This window comes from Pantherophis guttatus, chromosome 1 (assembly GCF_059756535.1).
Source record: "Pantherophis guttatus breed Tessera chromosome 1, ASM5975653v1, whole genome shotgun sequence".
NCBI classification, from domain to species: domain Eukaryota; kingdom Metazoa; phylum Chordata; class Lepidosauria; order Squamata; family Colubridae; genus Pantherophis; species Pantherophis guttatus.
Genome location: NC_142063.1, coordinates 143731505 through 143755248, shown reverse-complemented (window position 1 = coordinate 143755248; position 23744 = coordinate 143731505). Strand labels below are relative to the sequence as shown.

General features: G+C 36.5%; 1 protein-coding gene across 8 annotated transcripts in view; it reads right to left on the bottom strand.

Annotated features, from left to right (window-relative positions):
* Nucleotides 1–23744, bottom strand: part of GALNT13 (polypeptide N-acetylgalactosaminyltransferase 13) — a 233083-nt gene that overhangs the window by 78554 nt on the left and 130785 nt on the right. For all 8 annotated transcript variants that reach the window (XM_087881889.1, XM_087881887.1, XM_034425248.3 and 5 more), the window contains exon 7: nt 2674–2791. In XM_087881889.1, coding sequence (XP_087738015.1) covers nt 2674–2791 — 118 coding nt within the window. The remainder of the gene's footprint in view (nt 1–2673; nt 2792–23744) is intronic.

Genomic DNA, 23744 nt, shown 5'->3' with positions numbered 1-23744 from the left:
AGACAGGGTTTTATTTTCAGGGAAACATGGTAGGTAAGATACTATTCATCATCATGCATGCAGCTGCATTCTGCAGCTTTCAAATGGTCCTCAAATGGTCCTCCTGAAGTTCAGTGTACACTAAATTTCATTAATCTACACTGAAGTGACAAAGGCATGAGTGACTTCCAATAAAGACTCTTGTTCCAAAAAAGGCCAAAAACTAGCACACAACTAAAGCTGTGCAAAGGATCTCCTGTGACAGTCTCTATCTGCTCTTTCGATAGGAGCTATGATCCAGGACAGCCGCAAAGTGTTAGGCTGCTCCATAGACATTTTGTATAGCATCAAAGATAAATTTCTTCTGGAATATGAAAGCTTCTAAATCAACAGTCTCTCCATCTACTTAGGGTTGAATCTAAATGTGTTTCTCCTATTCAGACCATAATAGAGGTCACACAGAGAATCCTATAACATGGAGAAAAGATGGCTGCAAAGCAAGATAGGTGGATAGTCTTTCACATATTTTCTTATGAAAATTGTCTTTTTTTTTTTTTTTTTTGCGTGGATATTTCAATCTCTTACTTGGATCAATCTGGCTCAGTGCTCCAGTTAACAAAGTGATGCTACTAAAAAAGGGGGGGAAATGCACAACATTCACAAACAATAGCACAATTATGCTCCAATCTGTAGAGTAGTCTGGAGTGAATAGATTGCATCATTTTAAATTACAATGCACCAAATAGAATTCCCTAAGAATCCCCAATCAGTTGATTGTGTCTAAGAGTCAAAATAGCTCTTTGATATACCATATGCAATGAGTTTCACACGTTCACCCATTTTATGACTTCTAGTCTAAAAATAATGGAGAAACTGGGCCTGTGCATTCTTCACTTTATATTCACCAGAAATATAAATGGGTGCACTCTGCATTCTATATACTTCTTTTTGATAAAATAAAAGAATGAGAATATTATAAGAAGTGGCAAGTCATGGGCAGCACGCTTGAGAGCTAATTGCTTTATCCGATGAGTCATTATGAAAATAAGGGTCTTTTAAACACTGTAGCATAAATATCTATAGTCCATCATTTATTAGTGTACATTATTTCCTCTTACACTCATTTTAAGATCAATTTTCTAATTTATTTAAGATTACCTAGAAACTCAAGAAATTTCCATCATTTCATTTACGTCATAGGCTTTATAGATGCCTGAAATAGTTGGCTCCAAACTCAGTCGTTTGGAAATATAATTTCTATCCCTAAAGCACAATTTAAGGATGTTACACTAAGTACATGACAAATCATTTGGAAATTTTGCCTTCCAGTACCAAGAATGTTTTTTAAGCCACATGAATAAATTATATATATAAGAAAACAAATGAGCAGTTAAATAAATGCATGTGCATGTGCATTTTATGTTATTTATTGTTTCTTTTGCTTGTTAAATGTATACGGTGCCTATCCTCCAAGGAGATCAAGCCATGTATTAACATTCCTTTCTTCTGTTTTCCCCATAATCAGGTTGAGGTAGAGCAGACTGACAAAGTAGGTAATCTGTATAAGTTTAATAAATAAATAAATAAATAAAATAATCCCAAATACAGAACTTCCATGGCTGATGGAAAACTTAAATCTAGGTCTCCCCAACAATCTGACTCTCATCCCAATGTTGGGAAAGTAATCCATAAAAGATTTCCTTTATTTCAGCATGCTCAACAGCAGTAAATGAAATCTTCTTAGCAAAGAAATTATCTCAGCTCCATATATAAATTTAGTATACATTTAGGAAAACATTCAAAGAAAAATCAGCAGATATTTAGGAAATTGGCATGAGAAATGATATATATGCTTTTGAAAATTTTAGAGAAAAAGGCATATATCAATAGAAGAGAATATTTGTAGCTCTGGGTTGAATTGTGGGGTCCTTGGTACTCTCTTGAGTTTGGCTTGGTTTGGTTTGGTTGGCATTTCTTGCAGATAGCATTCTGATGATGTTACCTAGTTTGGTAATGAAACATCGGCAAGGAAACAACCAAGCTTAGAGAGTGCCAAGGACCACAAGTATATAACAATGGAAGAAAGCAAAATGGGACTGTTTCAAAGGCAGCATAAAAGAAATACACATATTATGGGACACCTACATTATGTGAATTTAATCCCTAATCTGATGATGGTCATGGATATTCCATGCTAAACCTCATTTGCTCCCACTTGCTGAGAAGTCATGAAATTAAGTAACAAATGGGCTTATGCAACACAGAGCCAGATATGGTTAATAATGACATGGGCCTCTAATCTACATCATACAATTTTCTGGTACTCAAGGCTTCATGTGATGTGTGAAAAAAAACATGGCACTAAAACTGAAGGATGAAATTCAGCTCAAATCAATCCATGAACAGAAGGTTTCACTCAGCAACAGAAAGTAAGAGAATTCCTTATTCAATGTGAATCCAGAAACAGCAGAGAAAAAGGAAGCTGAATAATAAGTGAATTTGCCCTGATTAAGTTTTGCTGAATGAAGCCCTCCATTGAAGAAGCTTTCCATTTGGATTATCTTCCTAATTTCAAGACAAAGTAAAGATTTCATTTAAGATAAACAAAATTAAAACATCCCTATCTTAAAACGTTAACATTTTTTTACAGAAAATCTGCCAGTTATTACAAAAGGAAATAAAATGGAAAATTACCCTAAAAGACATTTCAAGATTTTCTCCACCCCAGATATCCATTCCTGCATCGTATGTTCCTATCTCTTCAAAGTAGTTTCTGTCAATAGAAAATAAGCCACCAGCCATAGTAGGGGTCCTAGTTGAAAACAAAAGAAAAAGAAAAAAATGGAAAAGAAAAATATTTTTTGAAAGATACTTTGTGGAATTTAATAAGTGACACTATAGCATATATCCTCCAAATATATATATATATATATACAGAATTATATTTCATTTATTAGAAATTGAAGGTGTAGTATTGAACTTAATAATGTTGAACATTTTCATTCTCTACTGTGGAACTTCAGCCTGTATTCTAAAAGTAGCCAATTGATGCACGCATTTAAATGTCTAAAATGTATGTCATTTAAACCATAGTAACATAATGTAAGAAATGGAATACTGCATTTTTAAATAAAAGCTAAACTTTTAAAAGTGTTGATGAATTACCAAGAGCACAATTTTTATAGCTTATAAACGTCTGGGAAAAAACCCCCAAAGCAGGTAATAACCATGTATATAGAACCACCAATAACCCAATGCCTGAAAATGTTCATTATTCTTTTTAAAACATTTATATTTAACTTCTTTAAAATTCCCTTTAGAAATGTATACACTGTAGTAAACATACAGGTTTCACATTAGGACTGCATTACTGAGGCATTAGAATAAGGAACCTGCTGTATTCCATTTGACTCGTTTGATTGCTTCATTCTTTCGAATAGTAAAATATACATTCTAAAATCACAACTGCACAGCAGAGGATGCAACTAAGTGCTTTTTTCAGCTGATTTTTATTGAATTCTATTGATTTATCAGACTATATCATGCACATAATTTCATGAAGCAGCACGTTATAATTTTTTGCTATGATATAGAGAGAATTTGCTAAATAGAAATTGTGTAAAGAAGCAGGGTGAATATTCTCTACGGTCATAAAGAAGGGAGGAAATGGTCCATATGTTCTTACTTTTGATAGTACCATGAGAAAAATTTCATTTATAAACACACAAAAAACCCATGCACAGTGACAAATGTCCCAAACTTGTGTAAAATACCAAAAAATAATTTATATGAATTATTCAACAGATTTCAGTGAAACAGATTCTCTTGAACTACTACATCCCATGTCACCCAAACAGATTTCCACTTGCTCCTCTTTATCCCAATTCTGGTTTTAATGTTCTCCCTGGCCTCCAGAACACCCCGGGCTGAGAGAAAAGGGAGGGGAACCTGTTCTGCCAGCAGACAGATTGCGCTGGAGACATTTCTTTAGGTACTTAGTCAAATCGTTGTTTATTTGTTTACCCAGTTTTGTTCTGATAGTTTCAGTTGGTTCTACTTCAAGAATAAGGATCCCATCCATAGGCCTTACTTTGTAACTGGAACTACAGATAAGCCACATGATGTGCTCTTGATAAACACAGTCCTACAATTTTATTCATTTAATTACTGGAAACATTTATATAATATTATGCATTCAAATTTATTATCTTGACCACTAACACTTATGTTTCCCTGTTCAAATGCAGCCATGGATCTCTATTTCACTATATGCACAAATGGAAAAGTTAAAATTACTTTTAACTTTAAGGTTTTACATTCGTGCTTCTAGTGAAGTAGAGATCCGTGGTTGCATTTGAAGAGGGAAACGTAAGTGTCAGTGGTCACACTAATAAATTAATCATGCTTGGTCTAGGGGTGAAGGCCTCAGGCTAGAAATCAGGAGTTTGTGAGTTCTAGTCCCAGTTTAGGCACAAAGCTGCTGTGTGACTTTAGGCTAGTTTCTCCATCTCAGCTCTAGGAAGAAAGCAAGAGCAAGACACTTTTGAAAATCTCACCAAGAAAAATGCAGGGACTTGTCTAAGCAGTCACCAGGAATCAATACTGACTCATAAGTCACCAAACAAAAAGCTGTAAGAAGCACTTAAGCAAAATATCCAGATCTAAATATGGCAAAGTCCCTCACAGATGGAGAGATAGGGATATGAACCACAAACAACAGCAAACAAATGTGCTGCAGATTATTCTTCCCAGACCCTTAAGCATTTAAGGAGCTGAAAACATAGACAGTCTCTTTGGAGCAGAGGTGGGCAACCATGGCCCCTTTACGACCCGTGGACTTCAACTCCCAAAATTCCTGACCCAGCATTAGGTTGGCCCACCCCTGCTTTGGAATGTCAGCAACCCAATCTAAGAACTCAAAAAAAATATTCAAAAAATAAAATCAAAATAAAATATCAAAACCAAGGCAGAAAACTGGGACAGGCAACAGCAGTTTAAGAACAAGTATTCGAGTCCCAGCCTCCGAGAACTGAAGTAATTCCAATAAGGGAACCAGCCAGGGGTGAAATTGAGCAGGTTCTGACAGGTTCTGGAGAACCGGTAACGGAAATTTTGAGTAGTTCGAAGAACTAGCAAATACCACCTCTGGCTGGCCCCAGAGTAGGGTGGGAATGGAGATTTTGCAGTATCCTTCCCCTGCCACGCCTACCAAGCCACGCCCACAGAACCAGTAGTAAAAAAACTGAATTCCACCACTGGAACAAGCTCTATTTAATGCCTGGTAAATGAGGATGGGGTTCCAACCAGGCAGCAAAGAAGGGTGAGGAAGTCTGCTTATACAGGCCTTGACCTGGGCAATTTCCAGTGCTTCCTCTGCAGACTTCTCTTTGTCATCATCCTTTGGTATCTGCTATCTGCCTTCCTCCTTTCCTCTAACCCCCACCCCTGCTCTTTCCCCAGAGCAGCCTTTAAGCCTAGCCAGTCCTGAGTCCATAGGCAGTTCCAGTCAGGAGCGGTACAGGCTGGGCTTTTTCCCTTCACTGGATTAAGATTTATAGAAGATGCCTACCTTATTACATGAAATAGAAGTAAAATATCTAGAGAGAACTTATTAAATAAGGATAAGAAAAGAGCTTTCGCATAAAATATAATTTCAAATTTTGTTGACACTATTTGATAATGATTAACAAGAAAAAGTAAACAACCTTATGTATTAGGATAAAATTTCAGGAGGGGAGGGACGGAGGGAGGGAGGGAGGGGACCTATATGACCATCTATCCCATGTAATGATTTTAGGTACCGGCAACAAAATGCAACAATCCATAAAACATAGCTAAAAACAAAGGTACCATTTCCCCTAAGCACAGACCAAATATCCTCCTAGCTCAACCTCTATCCTGCCCAATGCTTGGTGGAAGGGTTAGATCAGTGATGGCTAACCTTTTCTGGACCAAGTGCCCAAAGTGCGTATGCATGCGCCCCGCCCCTGCGCACATGGCCCCCGCCCCTGCACCCTGCCCATGCACGCACGGCCTCCCCGCATGCGCCCTGCCCCCGCGCATGTAGCCCCAGCACATTCCTCACCCCCCATGCATGTGTGTACGGCCCCTCCTGCACACGCCCCACCCCATGCATGCACAGCAGAGACCAGACAATCAGCTGATTGGTGGGAGGCGCACATGCATGTGCAGTGGAGCTGAACTGGGGTGACGGCTTGCATGCCCACAGAGAGGGCGCTGCGTGCCACCTGTGGCACACGTGCCATAGGTTTGCCATCATGGGGCTAGATCTTCAGCGTCCTCTAGAAGCCTAAAGAGGTATGGACCCCTCAGATCTCCAGATGGGAGGCTGTTCCAAAGGGCTTGGGAATGCATTTAACATGGAGATGGAGGAGGAGGAGGAGGAGGAGGAGGAGGAGGAGGAGGAGGAGGAGGAGGAGGAGGAGGAGGAGGAGGAGGAGGAGGAAACCGAATCAAAATAAAGTGATCACTGAAATGAAAGAACCTAAGTTTTTTGAGATAACAATACTTGACAAAGATTCCAGTGACAGATTTTAATTCAGAGAACCAAGTGATGTGACTGAATAGGACAAAAGCATTAATTTCCCAGAGAAAAGCTCTAGAACACCTTGAGTCCATTAGCTCCTGTTCTATGTAATTTCATCTAGGACCATTTATGGCCTCAAGGATCAGCTGTGGAATAACAATAAAAGGATTTGAGGACTGGGGAACTTTCATATTCAGGTTTTGTTTTTTTTCATCACTAGCAACTCATCCATTTTGATGAATATTAAACCTATACTATGCAAGCTTAAGACCTTTGGGCAGTAGGCAAGATATAAATATTCTGAATAAATTATATTTCATTTCATTTAAACAATTATTGGTATAGCATAATGTGCCTCAAGAGTTTTAAAATAAAATTGAACTTGACAACCAAACTGTTATTCATTAAGGAAATAAAATTGGATGCATGAACCAGTTCTAAAATGTCACTGTTATTGTCATTACTACAAACGGCTAAATGGCTCAATTTTTTCTCTTTTATGTTTTCAAGGCTCAACAGATCAGTAAACATTATGACACAATTCACACTGGCAGCAGCTTGTGTCATATGACAAGAGAGAGAAAGAGAGAGCATGTATTGTCAATTAAATCAACTAAAATAATACTTTTAATAACTGTGAGGAGACATTTAAAATATTTCAAATGTGAATGAATGGATATATCTGAAGGTTTTTTGTACCAGCAGTTCAATGCAAGATGCTATACTCGATTTTGCTCCTTGAGCGCTATAAGATTTCATTCTGCCCCTTGTGTTTTTTTTTACCAGAAGATGAAATTATTCAGAAGTTCAAGTTTCAAGTTATAAATATGCACATGACATATTGTTTTCTTCTATGAATGTAATGAAGACTGTGGGAGGGATGAAGTAGCTTTATATGAAACAACCATCATTTTTCTTTTCATAGGCCCTTGTTTGCTTCAATTCCTTCCAAATTACTTGGAAGAATTTGGTTCTCTTGACCTGAGAACTCTGTTTTTTGGGAGGTTTCAACTTTTACATGGCGTAGGTCATTAAAGCTTCAGAATATAATATAATCAACTGTATATAATCAACTGACAGAACCCAATCAAGTACAAGTAGTCCTCAACTTATGACAACAGTTGGGAGCAGAATTTCTTTTGCTAAGCAAGATGGCTGTTAAGTGAGTTGCGCCTGATCAGCCTTTTTCACCACGGTTGTTAAAAAAAATCACTGCAGTTGTTAAGGGAACCACTCAATACTTACTCAAACCTGGCTTCTCCCATTGACTTTGCTTGTTGGAAGCTGGCCAGGAAGGTTGTCAATGGTGATCACATGATCCCAGTCACATGATCCTAGTAAATACACCCCAGTTGCCAAGTGTTTGAAGTTTGATCACATGACCATGGGGATGCTGCAACACTTGTAAGTGCAAGGACTCCTCATAATTCACTTTTTAGTGCTGCTGTAACTTACAACAGTCGCTAAACAAATGGTTATTAAGTCGAGGACTACCTGTAGATTAAATAATTGTTTTGCCACAAGCAACGTTAGCTGTATTGGTCCAGAGTATGAGATCCCTTGAAGCTGCTGGTGGTGTCCCAGTTTAATAAGATATTGGAGAGGGAGCGGCTGAGTCCTGAAAGTTCTACTTTTCTATCATGGGACCAAAATGCTTTGAAAGATCATTCTCCTAATTAGTGTCCTTCCCTTCTCATTGAAAATGGTTTTCCAAAATTGGTATAGACCACGTTTTCACAAAGGAGAGCCATTATGGACAAATTGTTCATTATCAGTAGAAATAGCATACCCTGAAGGTTTCAAAGAATTTAATTTTTCCTAAACTATTTTAATTTATTGTGTACTGTAATTATTATTTTGGATTTTGATATATATTTTTTAAATGATAACTGGAATTATACGTTGCCTATTTGGGGTTGTGGGCTAGTTTCGTACCAGGAAAATACTATTGTAATTTAAATTGTAATTATATTTACAACAAATGTAATAAATGATACAAACAAATGCACTGGAATAAATTGATAATACTTTTTTTACAACTATTTTTAAAGGCCAAAGGAGGCAAAATGAGTCTATGGAATTATCTTAATTTTCAAGCATATTTTGAACTCCTCCTCAAAAATATGTACCTTGAGAGAAAAGTAATTTGATAAGCACAGCTCTAAGTCTTGGAGTGGAAATATTTGTGCCAATATTTTTATTTTGGACAATGCTACTGAAAAGAATAGCCTCAAATTGCCTAAACCAACCAAAATATATACTTGGAAATCAACATTAATACCCTTGGATTGATATAGTGTGTGAATCCTCCAAAATATGCCTTTTCCATGTACATAAAGATGCATGATGTGGATTTTATTTATTTAATTTATATTCTGCCTTTATTATTTTTACAAATAACTCAAGATGGCAAACATATCCAACACACTTTTCCACTTCTATTTTCCCGACAACAACAACCCTATGAGGTGAATTAGACTGAGTGACTGGTTCTAAGTCATCCAGCCTGCTTTCATAGATAAGGTGGGATTAGAACTCACAGTCTCCTGGTTTCTAGCCTGGTGCCTTAACCACTAGATCACATTCGCTGTCATCTGAAGTAGCAGAGCCTAGACTTTTGGAAGAAGTCAGACTGGCCTAAGCTACCATTTCATGCATACTCTTCTTAAGGTGAGCACTGCAACCCAATGGATAAGAATTATTTGAACTTTGTAATGAAATTACTGTCTAACAGATGGGCCAAAGAGATTAAGTAAGGTTTTTTTTATATTATTATATAGTAGAGCTATCAAAAAAAATGACATAGCTATGCTGGCTCTGTAGCATGAATAAACGAACTCCTAAAATTCACTGTGCAGTGAAATACAGAATCCTGTTAGGGATGTACATTTTTAACCACAGGGCTTGTTGGACTTAGATACAGGGAGGGAAGGAATTGCTTATGGAGCTAGGGTCAGAGGAGAAGGATTTCTTGCTGGCTGGGGAATTCTAGGAGTTAAAGACCAAACTTCTTAAAGTTGCCCAAATTCGAGACAGATTCTCCACAGTGTCAAGTTTCTTCTATTAAAGTTAATTCCAGCCATACCCCTAAATCTAATCACACGTCTCTTCTGTTTATTTCAAAGATAGTTGCAAATCTATTTGGCATTCAAGTGCCATCAACATAGATTATTTTGCTTGCCTGAAAAAGTATTACTTACATGCTCTGCAGCTCTGCTTTTCATTACAGGCATTGTGATCTCAAAAAACCAAACGGCATTAAAAGCCATAAAATGGCATCACCGTTTTGAAAACAAAAACACATCGACATTTTTCAAAACATAATATTTTACTATCTTTAAATGTAGGATTTCATTCTTAGCATTGTAAAGCTTTGTTTCCTACACACTCCCTAAAAAGCATGTTCAAGAATCTCCTTTCTAAACAAAGGTCTTTGTATGCAACCATTATCTTACTTTATTCAGTATACAGGTTGTCCTTGACTTATAACAATTGAGCCCAAAATTTTGTTGCTGAGCAAGATGTTTATTAAGTGAGCTTTGCCCCATTTTACAAACTTTCTTGCCCCATTTGTTAAGTAAATCACTGCAGTTGTTACGTTAGTAACATGGTTGTTAAGTGACTGGTTTCTCCATTCACTTTACTTGTCAGAAGATCACAAAAGGTGACCACATGACCCCCTGGACACTACAGCCATCATAAATGAGTCAATTGCTAAGCATCTGAATTTTGATCACATAGCCATGGGGATGTTGCAAGGGTCATAAGTGTGAAAAACGATCATGTCACTTTTTTCAGTGGCGTAGTACCTTTGAAAGGTCACTAAATAATCTGTTGTAAATTGAGGACTACCTCTATTAAAGAATTCTGGCATGTGAGGTCAAGAGGAAGAGTCTTTCCCAGTGTGGCCCCAGTCCTGTGGAACATTCTACCATGAAAAGTGAGAATTGCACTCTGGGAGGCTATTAAACCTGGTTTTGCTGGTTGACTTGGGGCTCTGAGGGAGGCGCTCATTGCTGGAACTGGTTGAGGGAGTAAGAAGATCTCATTCTCATGCTGTCTAACTCTTTGGCTCTAGTCTTTATCTAACGATGTAATTATAATTGTTTTTGTATTTTTTTTTTTTTATGTTTTGTAAGCCACCCGGAGTCACCCTATTGGGAAGAGTGGGGTTTATTTAATAAATAAATTAAATAAATTGAAGAGCCTTGGTGGTGCAGTGGATTAAAGCGCTGTTAAGTAGTATTTAGCTGCCAGCTGCCTGTAATTACTGCGAGTTCAAATCTCACCAGGCTCAAGGTTGACTCAGCCTTCCATCCTTCCGAGATAGGTAAAATGAGGACTCGGATTGTGGGGGCAATAAGCTGACTTTGTATAAAAAGAACACCGCTTAAGGGGGGCCAAAAGCCCTACTAAGCAGCTATATACAAAAGTGTGACGGCTATTGCTTAATGCATTGTAAGCCGCCCTGAGTCTCCAGAGAAGGGCGGCATATAAATCGAACCAATAAATAAATAAATAAACAAACAAACAAACAAACATTCAAAATGAATTGAGCTGACTATTAAAGATTGTAACTAAAACTAGTAAAATGATATTAAATTGTGATAAACAGTAAAACTCTGAAATTTATTTGAAAGAAAATGACTGAATTTGCTCTGAAGTGTTTCTGAATATTTGTTTTTAACACTAATCTACTGTTTAGTGTTTTTAAAATAATCTAAATGTTCTTTTCATTGCAGCAATGGTAACGGAGGCGTCTGTAAAGCTCCTGGAGTAAATTATTTTTATTTTCTGCTGTAATTTCCTTAAATAACAATTACCTGCAGGTTTTAACAACATAGTCACTAAATTAATTAACCTTTGGCATAAATCCTAGCAACTTCAGGAAAGCTGATATCTCCTTCACTCAGTTCCTTAATAATTTTGAAACAGTGTATATTTGTTATTCCTTAAAAATACTTTGTCATTGAGAAGGTAGATTCCACTGACTCTATAAATGGCCATGCAGAATGAAAAATGGGCTAGTTAGAAGTGATCATTCCTATTTTTTTTTAGTTCTATGTTAGTACTACATAAAATGTATTTATGAATATATAAAGTATGATAGGCAGATAATGCAAGTATTCCACAAAGCTGGCTTGTTGAGTATAAGCTTCATAATTTGTTTGAGTTTGATCCTCATAACTCATTAGGAAGATCTGGTATTATTACAAGATTTAAATTAATGCAAGGCAGTTAGCAAAGCCTTGTTACTTTTAAGTACAAATGCCTCAAAATACCAAAGAAATCCATTAGCCCATCAACCACATATTTTCTGAAAGGATTTAAAGGGAAGCATGTAAAAGTAGAAAGACATAATTTATTTAAAAGAGAAAAAGAAAAATTGCACCAATAAAAAAATAATAGGTGATGGAATCCCTCAAGAACTTCTTGTTGAACCCTTGGCTTCAATCTTTGTGACCTCCTCTCTTCTGTCTTGTTTTGATATCTTATTCAGTCACTCTGAATAATTCTTCAGCAATTGTTTTCAAGATAAAAAGAATTTCTGGGGAAGCTATGACAAATTGAAGACAGCTCTGCAGTGAGCAAAGACGATAACTACACCGGAATGACAAATTGGCAAATGGACCGACTTCTTGAAATTGCTCTCTGGGCAAAGAGAGGACTCAGGACTGCCCATGTGCACACCAGACAGTACTTCCTTGTGAAGAGACCATAGGACAAATGGTTTCCAATGGGTTAGAGCTCTGTAAGCCAAGAGAATCGTTATCTATACTGGATCATACTAGATACGTCATGGATTATACTGGATATGTTATCCTGGATATACAAATGAAACTGGGTGTTTTAACAATTATACTTGGCCAATAAAGAATACGTTACACTATGCTACGCTACGCTATCCATGCCTAAATCACAGTTCCAAGCCTTCAAAATAACACTGGATTTGCATACTTCCTTTTCTTAATCTTAATCACTTTTGGAAATTGCTTAAGTGCTTTTTGGATATTAAAAACCTGGAAGTTTCATTACATCATGTGAATCTCCTTCAATACTTATTGAAAAAAAGTTCTATGCAAGTTTAAAGATTTTAAATTTTCTTTTGGAATAAACATCAAAAGAATGATGAAAATGTTGGTTTTGGAAAATTATAAATGGTTTAAGGGGTCAACATTGGAAATAAAATTATTTAAGGATCTTTCCTGTGGAAAAACGTAATTGTTTGGGAGAAAACATTAACATTTTGATATTAAGTATAAGAAATTTTCCCATAGAAAAATACTGTTTATCAGGAAAAATATATGATAAGAAGGGTCTTTGATGGTTGAATTCTAGAGGTAACAAGAAAGAATTAAACATTATAATTAAAGGAGAAAAAAGCCATTAATACCATAAGAAGTAAATTATTTTAACTTGGGACAAATTTAAGGATATTCAGAACAAAGTATTCAGAAGTTACTTTTAAGATTGTCTATTTTTAACAAACTAAGACTGAGACAGATTCAAATCTGGATTTACAAGAATGATGTAAATAAGTACACCTGAAACTGGCTGACATCTTAATTAAGAATGATATATAAATAATGCATCAGAAGAGTGACTTGGGTATCTTTTTCATTTTGTATTTGCAAAAGAGATGTGTTAAAATTTTGTAGAACTTTCTGAGAAAAGCCAAAGAAAAAATGGAAAGAAATCAAGCCCTGGGGCTCTATGTTTGCAAACTGTTAAGAAGATATTTTAATTGCTGGGAAAGGAAGACATTCTATGATCTACTTTGATCATTTCTGCCAAATAGATGAAATGTTATCCTTTCCAATACAATATTTTATGTTCTGTAATTAAGAAATATGATCAACTTGAATAGGCCCACAGAAACATTTACAATCACATACATCTCGTTAATTCATTATAGCTCATATGAAACACAAGAGTAAATATTTTCAAGTGTGCATTCCATCTATTTTGCAACTTCTTGAATCTTAGTAAATGTAAATTAAAATGTATCTTTTTTTCTTTAAAAAGATAGTGAGAAATACCAGTTACAATCCAAAATGTTTAAATGTTCTTATTAACATAAGCATTCTTAGGTTCTTTATCTATATAGCTTTGGGGGGGTGGGGGGGTATATTTTTATTTTATTGCTGTGTGAACTGCAAGTTTGCCTTTAAAGTATATGGAGTAGACTCAGCCTATTAAATGGGAAGTTGATTACTTTGAGAATTCTCCAATGCCAAGAGCTAAACAATTCTGATTCAGGCACAATTGATTGCAATGTTTCTTACTGAACCAGTTTTACCCAAAACCAATGCCTGGTAAGGCATTACAGTCATTCCTTTTTTCTTTCCTTACAAAGGAAGCTGCTATTACAAAAAAAAATACTGCATAAATGTAACTAATGCATTACTCAAGTTATGTAATCCCTTGACTTGGGAATTTACCAAAGTTGAATCTTTGAATCGGATTCCTACAAATATTTTCTACCTATTTCTACATTGAAATAGTTCTCTATTTTGGGTGCCTGTTCCTTTTTAACATTTCCATAAATACTGTTAATATTCAGCACATGGTCTAGAACTTAATAAATTCATCTTCTTGCATCTAATCTCTAAAGGCTCACATCTGGAAAATATGTGATCCAGGGTCTTTCCTAATCAAAGCTCATCTGTCTCTCCTACACAATTACCACCTTTTTCTAAAAGAAATTTTTGGAGGATTTCAAATACAAAAAAAAAGTGGTCAGAAGGAACAAAGGACAGCAAAAGAACATCAAGAAGCCTTTTACTTCCTTGATACAATTAGCAACGGTCATGGTTCCTTTGAAATAAAGAAAATGTATCAAGGCATCTGATCAATCATTTTACATACTACAGTAAGTCAGTCAATGGGGGAAAGATGCATTTGATGATGCGTTCCTAGGGATGCACAAAGCATTTCAAAGATTTGAATCATAAAAATGTGGGTGAATGTGGCACCTTTTTAAAGCAGTAATGCAGCTTCTTCCTTTGTAAGGCATGCAAAAGTTGTTCCCGTTATCTGTGTGTTCACAGACATACACAGGTGACACTTCTACTGGCCAGCAAAGCAGACGCAATGAGGTGTGGTTCTCTGCACCATCGCTAATGTCAGTATAAATGTGGTCTTTAGAAAGACTCTGCGTCACGTTTATTAAAGTGTCACTCTTAACTCTGTTGAAATCATTCCATGCTAAACAATTCAGAAGTCCGTTTAGCCATTCTGTACGAGAGCTTTGCATCACCTGGAAGGGGCCAAGTGTATCAGACATTTCTCTGCCACAGTCTTTTCAGGGTTTTGACTGAATCGCTTGTCATGGTGTCAATAAATTCCCCAAATGCTGTCAAAGCACAGTTGAACTTCATTAATCTATGGGCTGTGCTATTTTAATACCTTCCTTCTGCTGCTACAGTGCTTAAGAGTCCAGTACGGTTAACATCTATTAGGTGATGGTATACCAATTGCAACAGAATTATAAATGGTCTTCCATGCATTATTTCATCCATCACGGTTGATCAAATCAACAGCAAGTACAAAAAATAAGAGGGGCAAAACATTCGCAGGAAGTTAAGCTTTCTTGTGATTCTTAGAGGTGCTTTATCCTAAATCACTCCAATGTTTTTGTTAAAAAATTTGCACTTGTAAATACCATGTTTCCCCAAAAATAAGACCCTGTCTTATATTTTTTTGAACCTCGAAATAAGCACTTGGTCTTATTTTCGGGGAGTCTTATTATTTTGGGGTACATGGAGCAAGATGGGGCTCCTCTTGCTGTCTTACCTGATTTCCAGCTCTGTGTTTAAATATTGTTGGGGAGGGCTTATTTTCAGGGGGAGGCTTATTTTAGCTCATGCGCTCAAAAGCCCGACTGGACTTATTATCAGGGGATGTCATATTTTAGGGGAAACAGGGTATAAGTTTCCTATATATGCCTCTCCAGGCAGCATAACCAACTACTACAAAAGCAAATAATATTGTGAGTTGCTACTGTAATACTAGCAGAAGATCCATTTGGAAAGATTAAACAAAGGTAAATTTTCATTAAGTGGGATTTTATTTTAATTGAAAAGAAACTGATATAGTTGTATGATTTACCCTACTTTGGAAAGATACTGCACAATGTTGCTCGTTTCCAGAGGAATTGCTATTATGCTTCTTGTTCTTTTGTTTTTGTTTGTCTTTGGAATGAATATATGAATCTCATGAACTCCAAAAAATCTAATGAACTGTGATGTAAGCTTTTGTCTATCACAGTTGATAGGAGCACAGAAAAAAAATATTCTTGATATAGCCTAAAGTGTGAAATTTTAAATTGCATCAAAATAAAAGTATGTTTTCCAACTCAAATGAAGTAGTGGTTCTACTTTGTGATGGTCCGATTATCTACCCGCACTGTCCCTGTTAATGTTCACTGTTATTTTTGGAGACTTCTCAGTGAGGAATAGTGAGTCAGCACATCTCTAAACAGGTGGAGATGACATTGTGGCCATAGCAAAAGACTGGCAAGAAGAACTGGCCCCACAGAACTTTTCTGGATAAGTAGCGGATACTTGTTTTGCAACCCAACAAGATAGACACAGACTTCAGAGGATAATTAGAACTGCAGAAAAAATAATTGCTACCAACCTGCCTTCCATTGAGGACCTGTATACTGCATGAGTCAAAAAGAGGGCTGTAAAAATATTTACAGACCCCTCGCATCCTGGACATAAACTGTTTCAACTCTTACCCTCAAAATGACGCTATAGAGCACTGCACACCAGAACAACTAGACCCAAGAACAGTTTTTTCCCAAACGCCATCATTCTGCTAAACAAATAATTCCCTCAACCCTATCAAACTATTCACTAAGGCTGCATTACTAGTACTATTAGTCTTCTCATTGTTCCTATCACCCATCTCCTCCCACTTGTGACTGCATGACTGTAACTTTGTTGCTTGTATCCTTACGATTTACTGTATTTTTCGGAATATAAGACGCATCTTTCCCCCCCCTAAAAAGGGGTGAAAATTTGGGTGCATCTTATACACCGAATGTAGCCCCCCCCCCCCACCCTTTGGCTTCTGCCTCCCAGCAATTTACCTCCTTGCTGCAAGCAGCAAGAAGAAACAGCCCATTTCAGCTTCAGTGAAGCCTAATTAGTACAAGCTGATTGTCCATTGACCTCCCTGCAGTTTCAGGCTGCAGGGATTGTCATTGCCTATTGCTGCACGGGTCTCTGCTGCTTTCTGCAAGGAGGCAAATTGCTGGGAGCAGATTTTTTTTTTCTTGTGCTAATCAAACTATGCTGAAAACGAAAATGAAAGTAAAGCAGGTTGTTTGCTGCAACTAGGCAAAATTGCTGGGAGGCAGAGGCAGATTTCTTTTTCTTGTTTTCCTCACCAAAAAAGGTAGGTGCGTCTTATAGTCCAGTGTCTTATACTCCGAAAAATATGGTATATTGATATTGATTGTTTACTGATTGCTTATTTGTATCCTATGACTATCATTAAGTATTGTACCTTATGATTCTTGACAAATGTATCTTGTCTTTTTATGTACACTGAGAGCATATCCACCAAAGACAAATTCCTTGTGTGTCCAATCACACTTGGCCAATAAAGAATTCTATTCTATTCTATTCTTTTTGCAGGACAGCAGTTTCCATGGGCTTGAGCACTGGAAGATGAAGAAAAGCAATTACTATCCCAACTGATAAGAGTTGTTTTAAGGACACTGGGTTTGCTAACCTACTAATTAACTGACTTAAGACTAAAAGATCTTAAAAAGAAAAAAATCAAGTTTGCAAAGCTACCTGGTCAGTTTACCTAGATTCCAGAATAAAAGAAAAATTAACTATAAGCTTTAGAATGTAAAGAACTTTTTAAAACATGGGAAATGGCTATTTAAGATTTTATTTTGAAAAAAGTTACAAATGAGTTAAGGGGCCAAACAATTTGGAACGGTAGGACTTTTGCTATAAGATTTTGAAAATAATTATATAAGTAAATAGCACCTTCATGAGAACTAAAAGTGTTTAGTCGACTTTAAGTCATAACAGAAATTTGAGACTTTATCATTTCAGAAAGTAGACACTAAGGACTAAAGACCCTAGGCATAAATGAGGGGAGAAAAGGTTTTGTTAGCATTGGGACAAAATGACAGAAAGTGGTTTTACATTTTAAACACTCCAGAAGAATAGAGTGTTGCTAGTTTGGTTATCCTGGTTAGGCCCATATATAAGAGACTGTAGGCTTTCTTGTAATAGTAATATTTATTTCTTTTCTTCCTCAGGAACACAATTAGACAGGCACTAATCTGGGAGGAGCAAGAACTTATATACAGAGAAGGCGGGGCTAATGGTAAGTACTAACCAATGGTAAGTGACACAATGACATCACACAATGACATATAAACAAGCACACATATTTACAGATATCAGGTTAGGTATTTTCATCTGTAACAAATCCCCCTCTAAAATACCTAACTAATGGTGGGTTATTAAGATTATATATGCACATCAAGTTTGGAAGTCAAATACATATGTTGTTTGGTTGGCAATGGCTTAGTGAGGATATCAGCAATTTGTTCACTAGTATTGCAATGGATAGCTTTAATAAATCCTATACTTGACAGTTGTCTTACATGTTTATATTTTATATCGATATGTCGAGATCGTTGACCTATTGCTTCGGAAGCTGATATATCAATTGCTGCCTTATTGTCCTCATTGATAATAATTGGATAAACAGGTTCATCCCACACATTGGTTAACAAGTCATCGAACCAAGTTAGATTGTTGACCGCTTTGGATAAACAAACATATTCGGCTTCCGCTGTGGAAGTGGCAATTAAATTCTGTTTGCCTGTGTACCAGTGCACCGCACAGCCATTTATAAGAAAAACATATCCAGAAGTACTTTTTCTGGTTTTTGAATCAGTAGCCCAATCAGCATCAGCGTAGCAGGTCAAAGTTGGTTTTTCAGAAATGAATGGTTCTAAGAATAAGCACATATCAATGCTAGACTTTAGATATTTTAGAATCCTCTTAATTCCTTCCCAGTGGTATGAGTTAGGATTGCTTACATGTCTTGACAACAAATTTACAGCAAGGGTGATATCAGGCCTGGTCCAATTAGATATGTATAATAAGGACCCAATAATTGATCGATATAACGTGTTATCCTTGAATGGTTCGTACTCATTATACACATTCCTATAAAAATCAGTTGACATAGGAGTATCACAAATTTTTGAATTAATTAAATTACATTTTTGTATGAGTTCCATAATCTTGTCTTTCTGAGATAATTTGAACCCCTTATCTGTTTTGTCAATTTGGACTCCTAGATACTTATTTACCTTTCCTAATATTTTTAAGTTGAAATTTTTGCCTAGTTGTTCAGCGAAATTATCACATTTAATTTTGTCGTGTCCAAAATACAATATATCATCAACATAAATCAAAACATATTCAATAGAATCATTATTTTTTTTTGTGAAAAAACAAAAATCAGATGAAGTAGCTACAAAACCCATATTTTTAAGTATCTTTGATAAGCACTCATACCACCGCTTACCGGACTGTTTTAGTCCATAAAGGCTCTTGTTTAATAGCCAAATTTCTCCCTTTTTTGTATCCTTTCCTGGGGGTGCTTTCACATAAATTTCTTTATCTAGATCAGCGTGCAGATAGGCTGTCTGCACGTCAAATTGATATACTTCCAGATTTAAGATAGAAGCTAACACTAGTGCTGTTTTCACGCTTTCTGATCTAACGGTTGGGGAATAAGTGTCTTCATAGTCATCCGGAAATCTTTGGGCAAAGCCTTGAGCCACCAACCTGGCTTTGTATAGGAATTTACCATCCTCTAGCTCCTTGATTTTATAGATCCACCTAGTGCCAATAGGGGATTTCTCAGTGGGCAGGTCTGTTGGTGTATATACATTTAGTTCTCTCAAACTGTCCATCTCTTTTTTCATTGCTTCCTCCCACTTACTTTTTTCTTCTAGGGGTAGCTTAAGTATGTCATCATATGTGTTAGGAGTCAGGTGTTTAGCTTGGATAGACAGTACGTAATCATCTAATCTTTTAGGAATTATGCCCCTATTGGATCTAATGGGCCTATTCTGGGGATGTTCATCGCTATGCATATACTTAGCTTCTTTTTCGGTTAATTGATCTACTTTCAAAGTGGGGTGTCCTTTTTTCCATTCATCATTAACTATTACTGGGCATTTGATTCTGTTAGTAGATGTGGATTTGGGGTTCGTATCTGATGTGTGATGTTTTGCGTGCGTGTGTGTAATATTTTTTGATTCTGGGTAAATTTCATTGAGATGTAATTTTGACCAGTTCATGTGTTCATGAAACACGGCAGATCTGGATACAATGAAGTGATTATTTTTATCAATGAAGCGATATCCCTTGGTTCCTGATTCGTACCCCATAAATATCAGTCTTTTGGATACTTTCTCTCCTTTGCGTCTTAACTGTGAGGGCACATATACATCAGCAGATACACCAAATACGTGTAAATGCCCAATTTTTGGTTTCCTTCCATACATGAGTTCGTATGGGGTCTTATTGATTGTACTGGACCATAAGCGATTTATAGTGTAATTGGAATAATTAAGGGCTTCAGCCCAGAATGACTGGTTTAAACCAGCATCATCTAACACACATTTAACCATGGTTTGTAGCAAACCATTCTTCCTTTCAGAGACTCCATTTTGGAATGGGGAAAATGGACAAGATTTAAAGTGCAATATTCCTTGTGATTTTAGCCAAATTGAAAATTCGTTGGATAGGAATTCCGACCCCCTGTCAGTCATTATTTGTTTGATTTTGGTATTGTATTGTGTTTCTACCATTTTAAAGAACTCCTTAAATTTTTTGAAAACCTCACTTTTGTGGTTAAGGGTGTATACAAAACCAAATCTACTATAGTCATCGACTATGGTCAGGAAGTATCTTTTTTTGTATTTAATTGAAGGTTTTAATGGGCCTACTACATCCATATGAATTAGTTGAAAGGTTGATTGTGTGGTGCGGGTGGCTTTTTTGGGTTTTGGCTTGTTTTTAATTTTGGAAGAATTGCATACAGAGCATTCTAAGTAATTTTTACAGTTCTTTATTTTTAAATCTTCGGAACACTCTAACATTTTTCGTATGACTGGAAAGCTCGCGTGTCCTAGCTTTCTGTGGAGTAAGTGACTACAATTATCGTGAATAGGTTTTCCATTGTTTAAATTTTCAGACATATTAGTATCAGTGTTTGATGCATTCTTATCATTATTTTCATCATGGCTATCTGAATTTGGTTTTTTGTTTCTTAATTGATAGTTTGCATAGACTAGTTCGTTATCTTGTGGCAGTAGGTATGTTAGTCCATCATTTGTAAATAGTTTACCTATGTTTCTGTTGTTCTTAGTCATGAATACCTTTCCACCTCTGAAAGTGGTTTCTATTGCATTGTCTAAGCTTAACTTTAGGGTTGCCAATATGTTATTTGGAATTTCGGGCACAAATAGTACCCCCTCTATTTTTCCTATACCTTTTATATGCGTGTCTCCTATTCCTCTCACTAGGACTCTATTTTGGTTTGCTACTTTAATATAATATTTCTTTTCAGTGAAGTTACTTAATATTTCTCTATTATGAGTTGTATGGCATGTGGCTCCTGAATCTATGAGCCAGGTGTTGAGTGAATCAGATATCAAAGTGTTATTATTTCTTATTCCATATAGTGATCCTTTCTTATTTTCTCTAGGGTTATTTCTGTATGTTTGTCTTTCTCTAGAGTGTGGTGATTCTCTTCTCTTATACCTGTAATCTGGGGAGGTTCTGTCTAAAAAGTGTATTCTTCTATCCTTGTGTTTATATGAGTCACTGTATCCTATATTCTTGGGACAGTCTCTACTCTGATGTCTTTCAGATCCACATGTGAGACATTCATGTGGGTATCTGTCTCTGGCCCTGAAATCAGTCCTTCTTTGATTTCTACCTTCTCTTTGTTGTGTATATCGCTCTCTTCTAAGTCTATCTTCAGTAATAAGCTTATTGGTAAGGTTTTCTAAAGTAATTTGCTCTATACTTAGGTTATCTATTAGTGTAATGTAGTTATCCCAGCTGTGATCTAGTGAGTTAATTATAATGCTTTTCATGGTGTTGTCAGAAATGGTTTCTCCCCTTTGAATAAGGTCTGCTCTTACAGCGTTTAAATTCAAGATATGCTCACTCATGGATGTATCATGTTTTAGTTTGGCAGAATAGAATTCCCTAGAGATTTTTGTGGTAGTGGCTACATTTTTGCTATAGAACAGTCTGAATAATTTTTGATATACTTCAAATACAGTTAAATTATGCTCTATACTGGGGAGTATACTTGGGGAAATAGAAACAATTAACATATAGTATGCTTTGTGGTGGAGGCAGTCTATTTCATAGGTCCAAGGCTTATTTGGTGGGTTATCAATAAAAAATAAAACATTTTCTTTCATATATACAATCTGTAAACACTGATCCCATTCCATTAAGTTGCTTCCATCTAATTTCAATTTTATAAAGTCTGGAGGTATTGTCCCTGAGTGTAGTGAGGTGTTATTCATGTTTAGTAGCTGTCCATGATTTAAGACCTTAGCATACTCACAATAAGGCCTGGGTATGGTAGATGTATGTCTGTATTTACTTATCTCTATGTTGCGCTGACTTGTATTTATGTTTCCTTCTTCTTTCTTTGCAGGCTCGTTCTGGGCATGCTCAGTCCTCATTTTTCTCCAGCAGTCGATGAGGGAGGTTCCTGTGTCTGCAGCTCCTGGGGTGAAGTCCCAGACGGCCTTCTGTTGCTCTGCTTTGTTTCCGGAGGGCCTCTGGTGACTGAAGAATGCCTGGGGTGCTGCTCTGCTCATCGGGGAGTCTTCTCTGAGGTCGTCAGTAAGTGGAGCTTGAGGCGGGCCGCCATTGCCAATGGAGCCGGGTTGTTCAGGGAGCTGCTCTTCAGTAGGTAAGTATGATTGCCAGCTTGTCTTTCTTCGGGTGGCTAGGCCTTTCTTTAGACAGTCTATTTCTTTTTGGCCTTTGGTAGATGGTAGTTTAGAATTTTCTATTTCATTTTCTGGTTGTTTGTTTGGTATTGTTAGTTTAGTCCCGAGTGCTGCAGTTAGCACCTGTATAGCATTGTCTATTTCTACTTCAGTAGGTTGAGCTTTGTTTTGTTTAAATAATTGTTTTTTATTTGTTTTTGGACTCGGGTAATCATCTTCTTGGTAGGTTTTGTTTTTTATTTCGTAGTTTGAGGTTTGGAATTCTTTTAGTAATTGGTCAGGCATTTTAGAGGTATTAGGTGGGTAAGATGGCTGCCATGAAAAAGGCGGGAAGCTGTCGCCATCTTTGGTGTCATTTTTGAAGTCAGGGGTTGAATTTCTTACCTTGCAGTTTTCTTGTTTGTTATTTTCGTTATCTGCTGCTGTTCCGTGGTCGTTTATTATGCTGCGGATTTTCACAAGCAGATTTGATTCAGCTGTAGTTGTTTCTATTAATTCTAGTATTTTTCTTTTTACCTCATCTTCTTTGTTTGGTGTTAGCAGTTCATTTTCTTGTAATTGCGTTTGTTTCTTAATATTTTCAAGTGGTGTATATTTGTCAGGAGTTAGTTGAGCTGCCATTCTTTTCGTTATGTATCTGGTGGCAGGTCTTCTTTTGTCGTTATGTGAGTCTTGCATCTTTATGTTCGGTTGGGCCTACCAAACCATCCTCTTGCTACCAATTTGTTGCTAGTTTGGTTATCCTGGTTAGGCCCATATATAAGAGACTGTAGGCTTTCTTGTAATAGTAATATTTATTTCTTTTCTTCCTCAGGAACACAATTAGACAGGCACTAATCTGGGAGGAGCAAGAACTTATATACAGAGAAGGCGGGGCTAATGGTAAGTACTAACCAATGGTAAGTGACACAATGACATCACACAATGACATATAAACAAGCACACATATTTACAGATATCAGGTTAGGTATTTTCATCTGTAACATAGAGCAGAAATATAGCAGCCACAATATCAACAACATCTGCTTCTATTGATAGATTATTTCTAAAAGATGTTAAAGAACAAATGCCAGATTTAAAAGTGAATACCTTGGAAGATCTAAAAGAGCTGAAACAAATCTCATCTGATGCAGAAATATTAGAAAACAAAGAATGTGTTGAAATGCTGGAAAATTT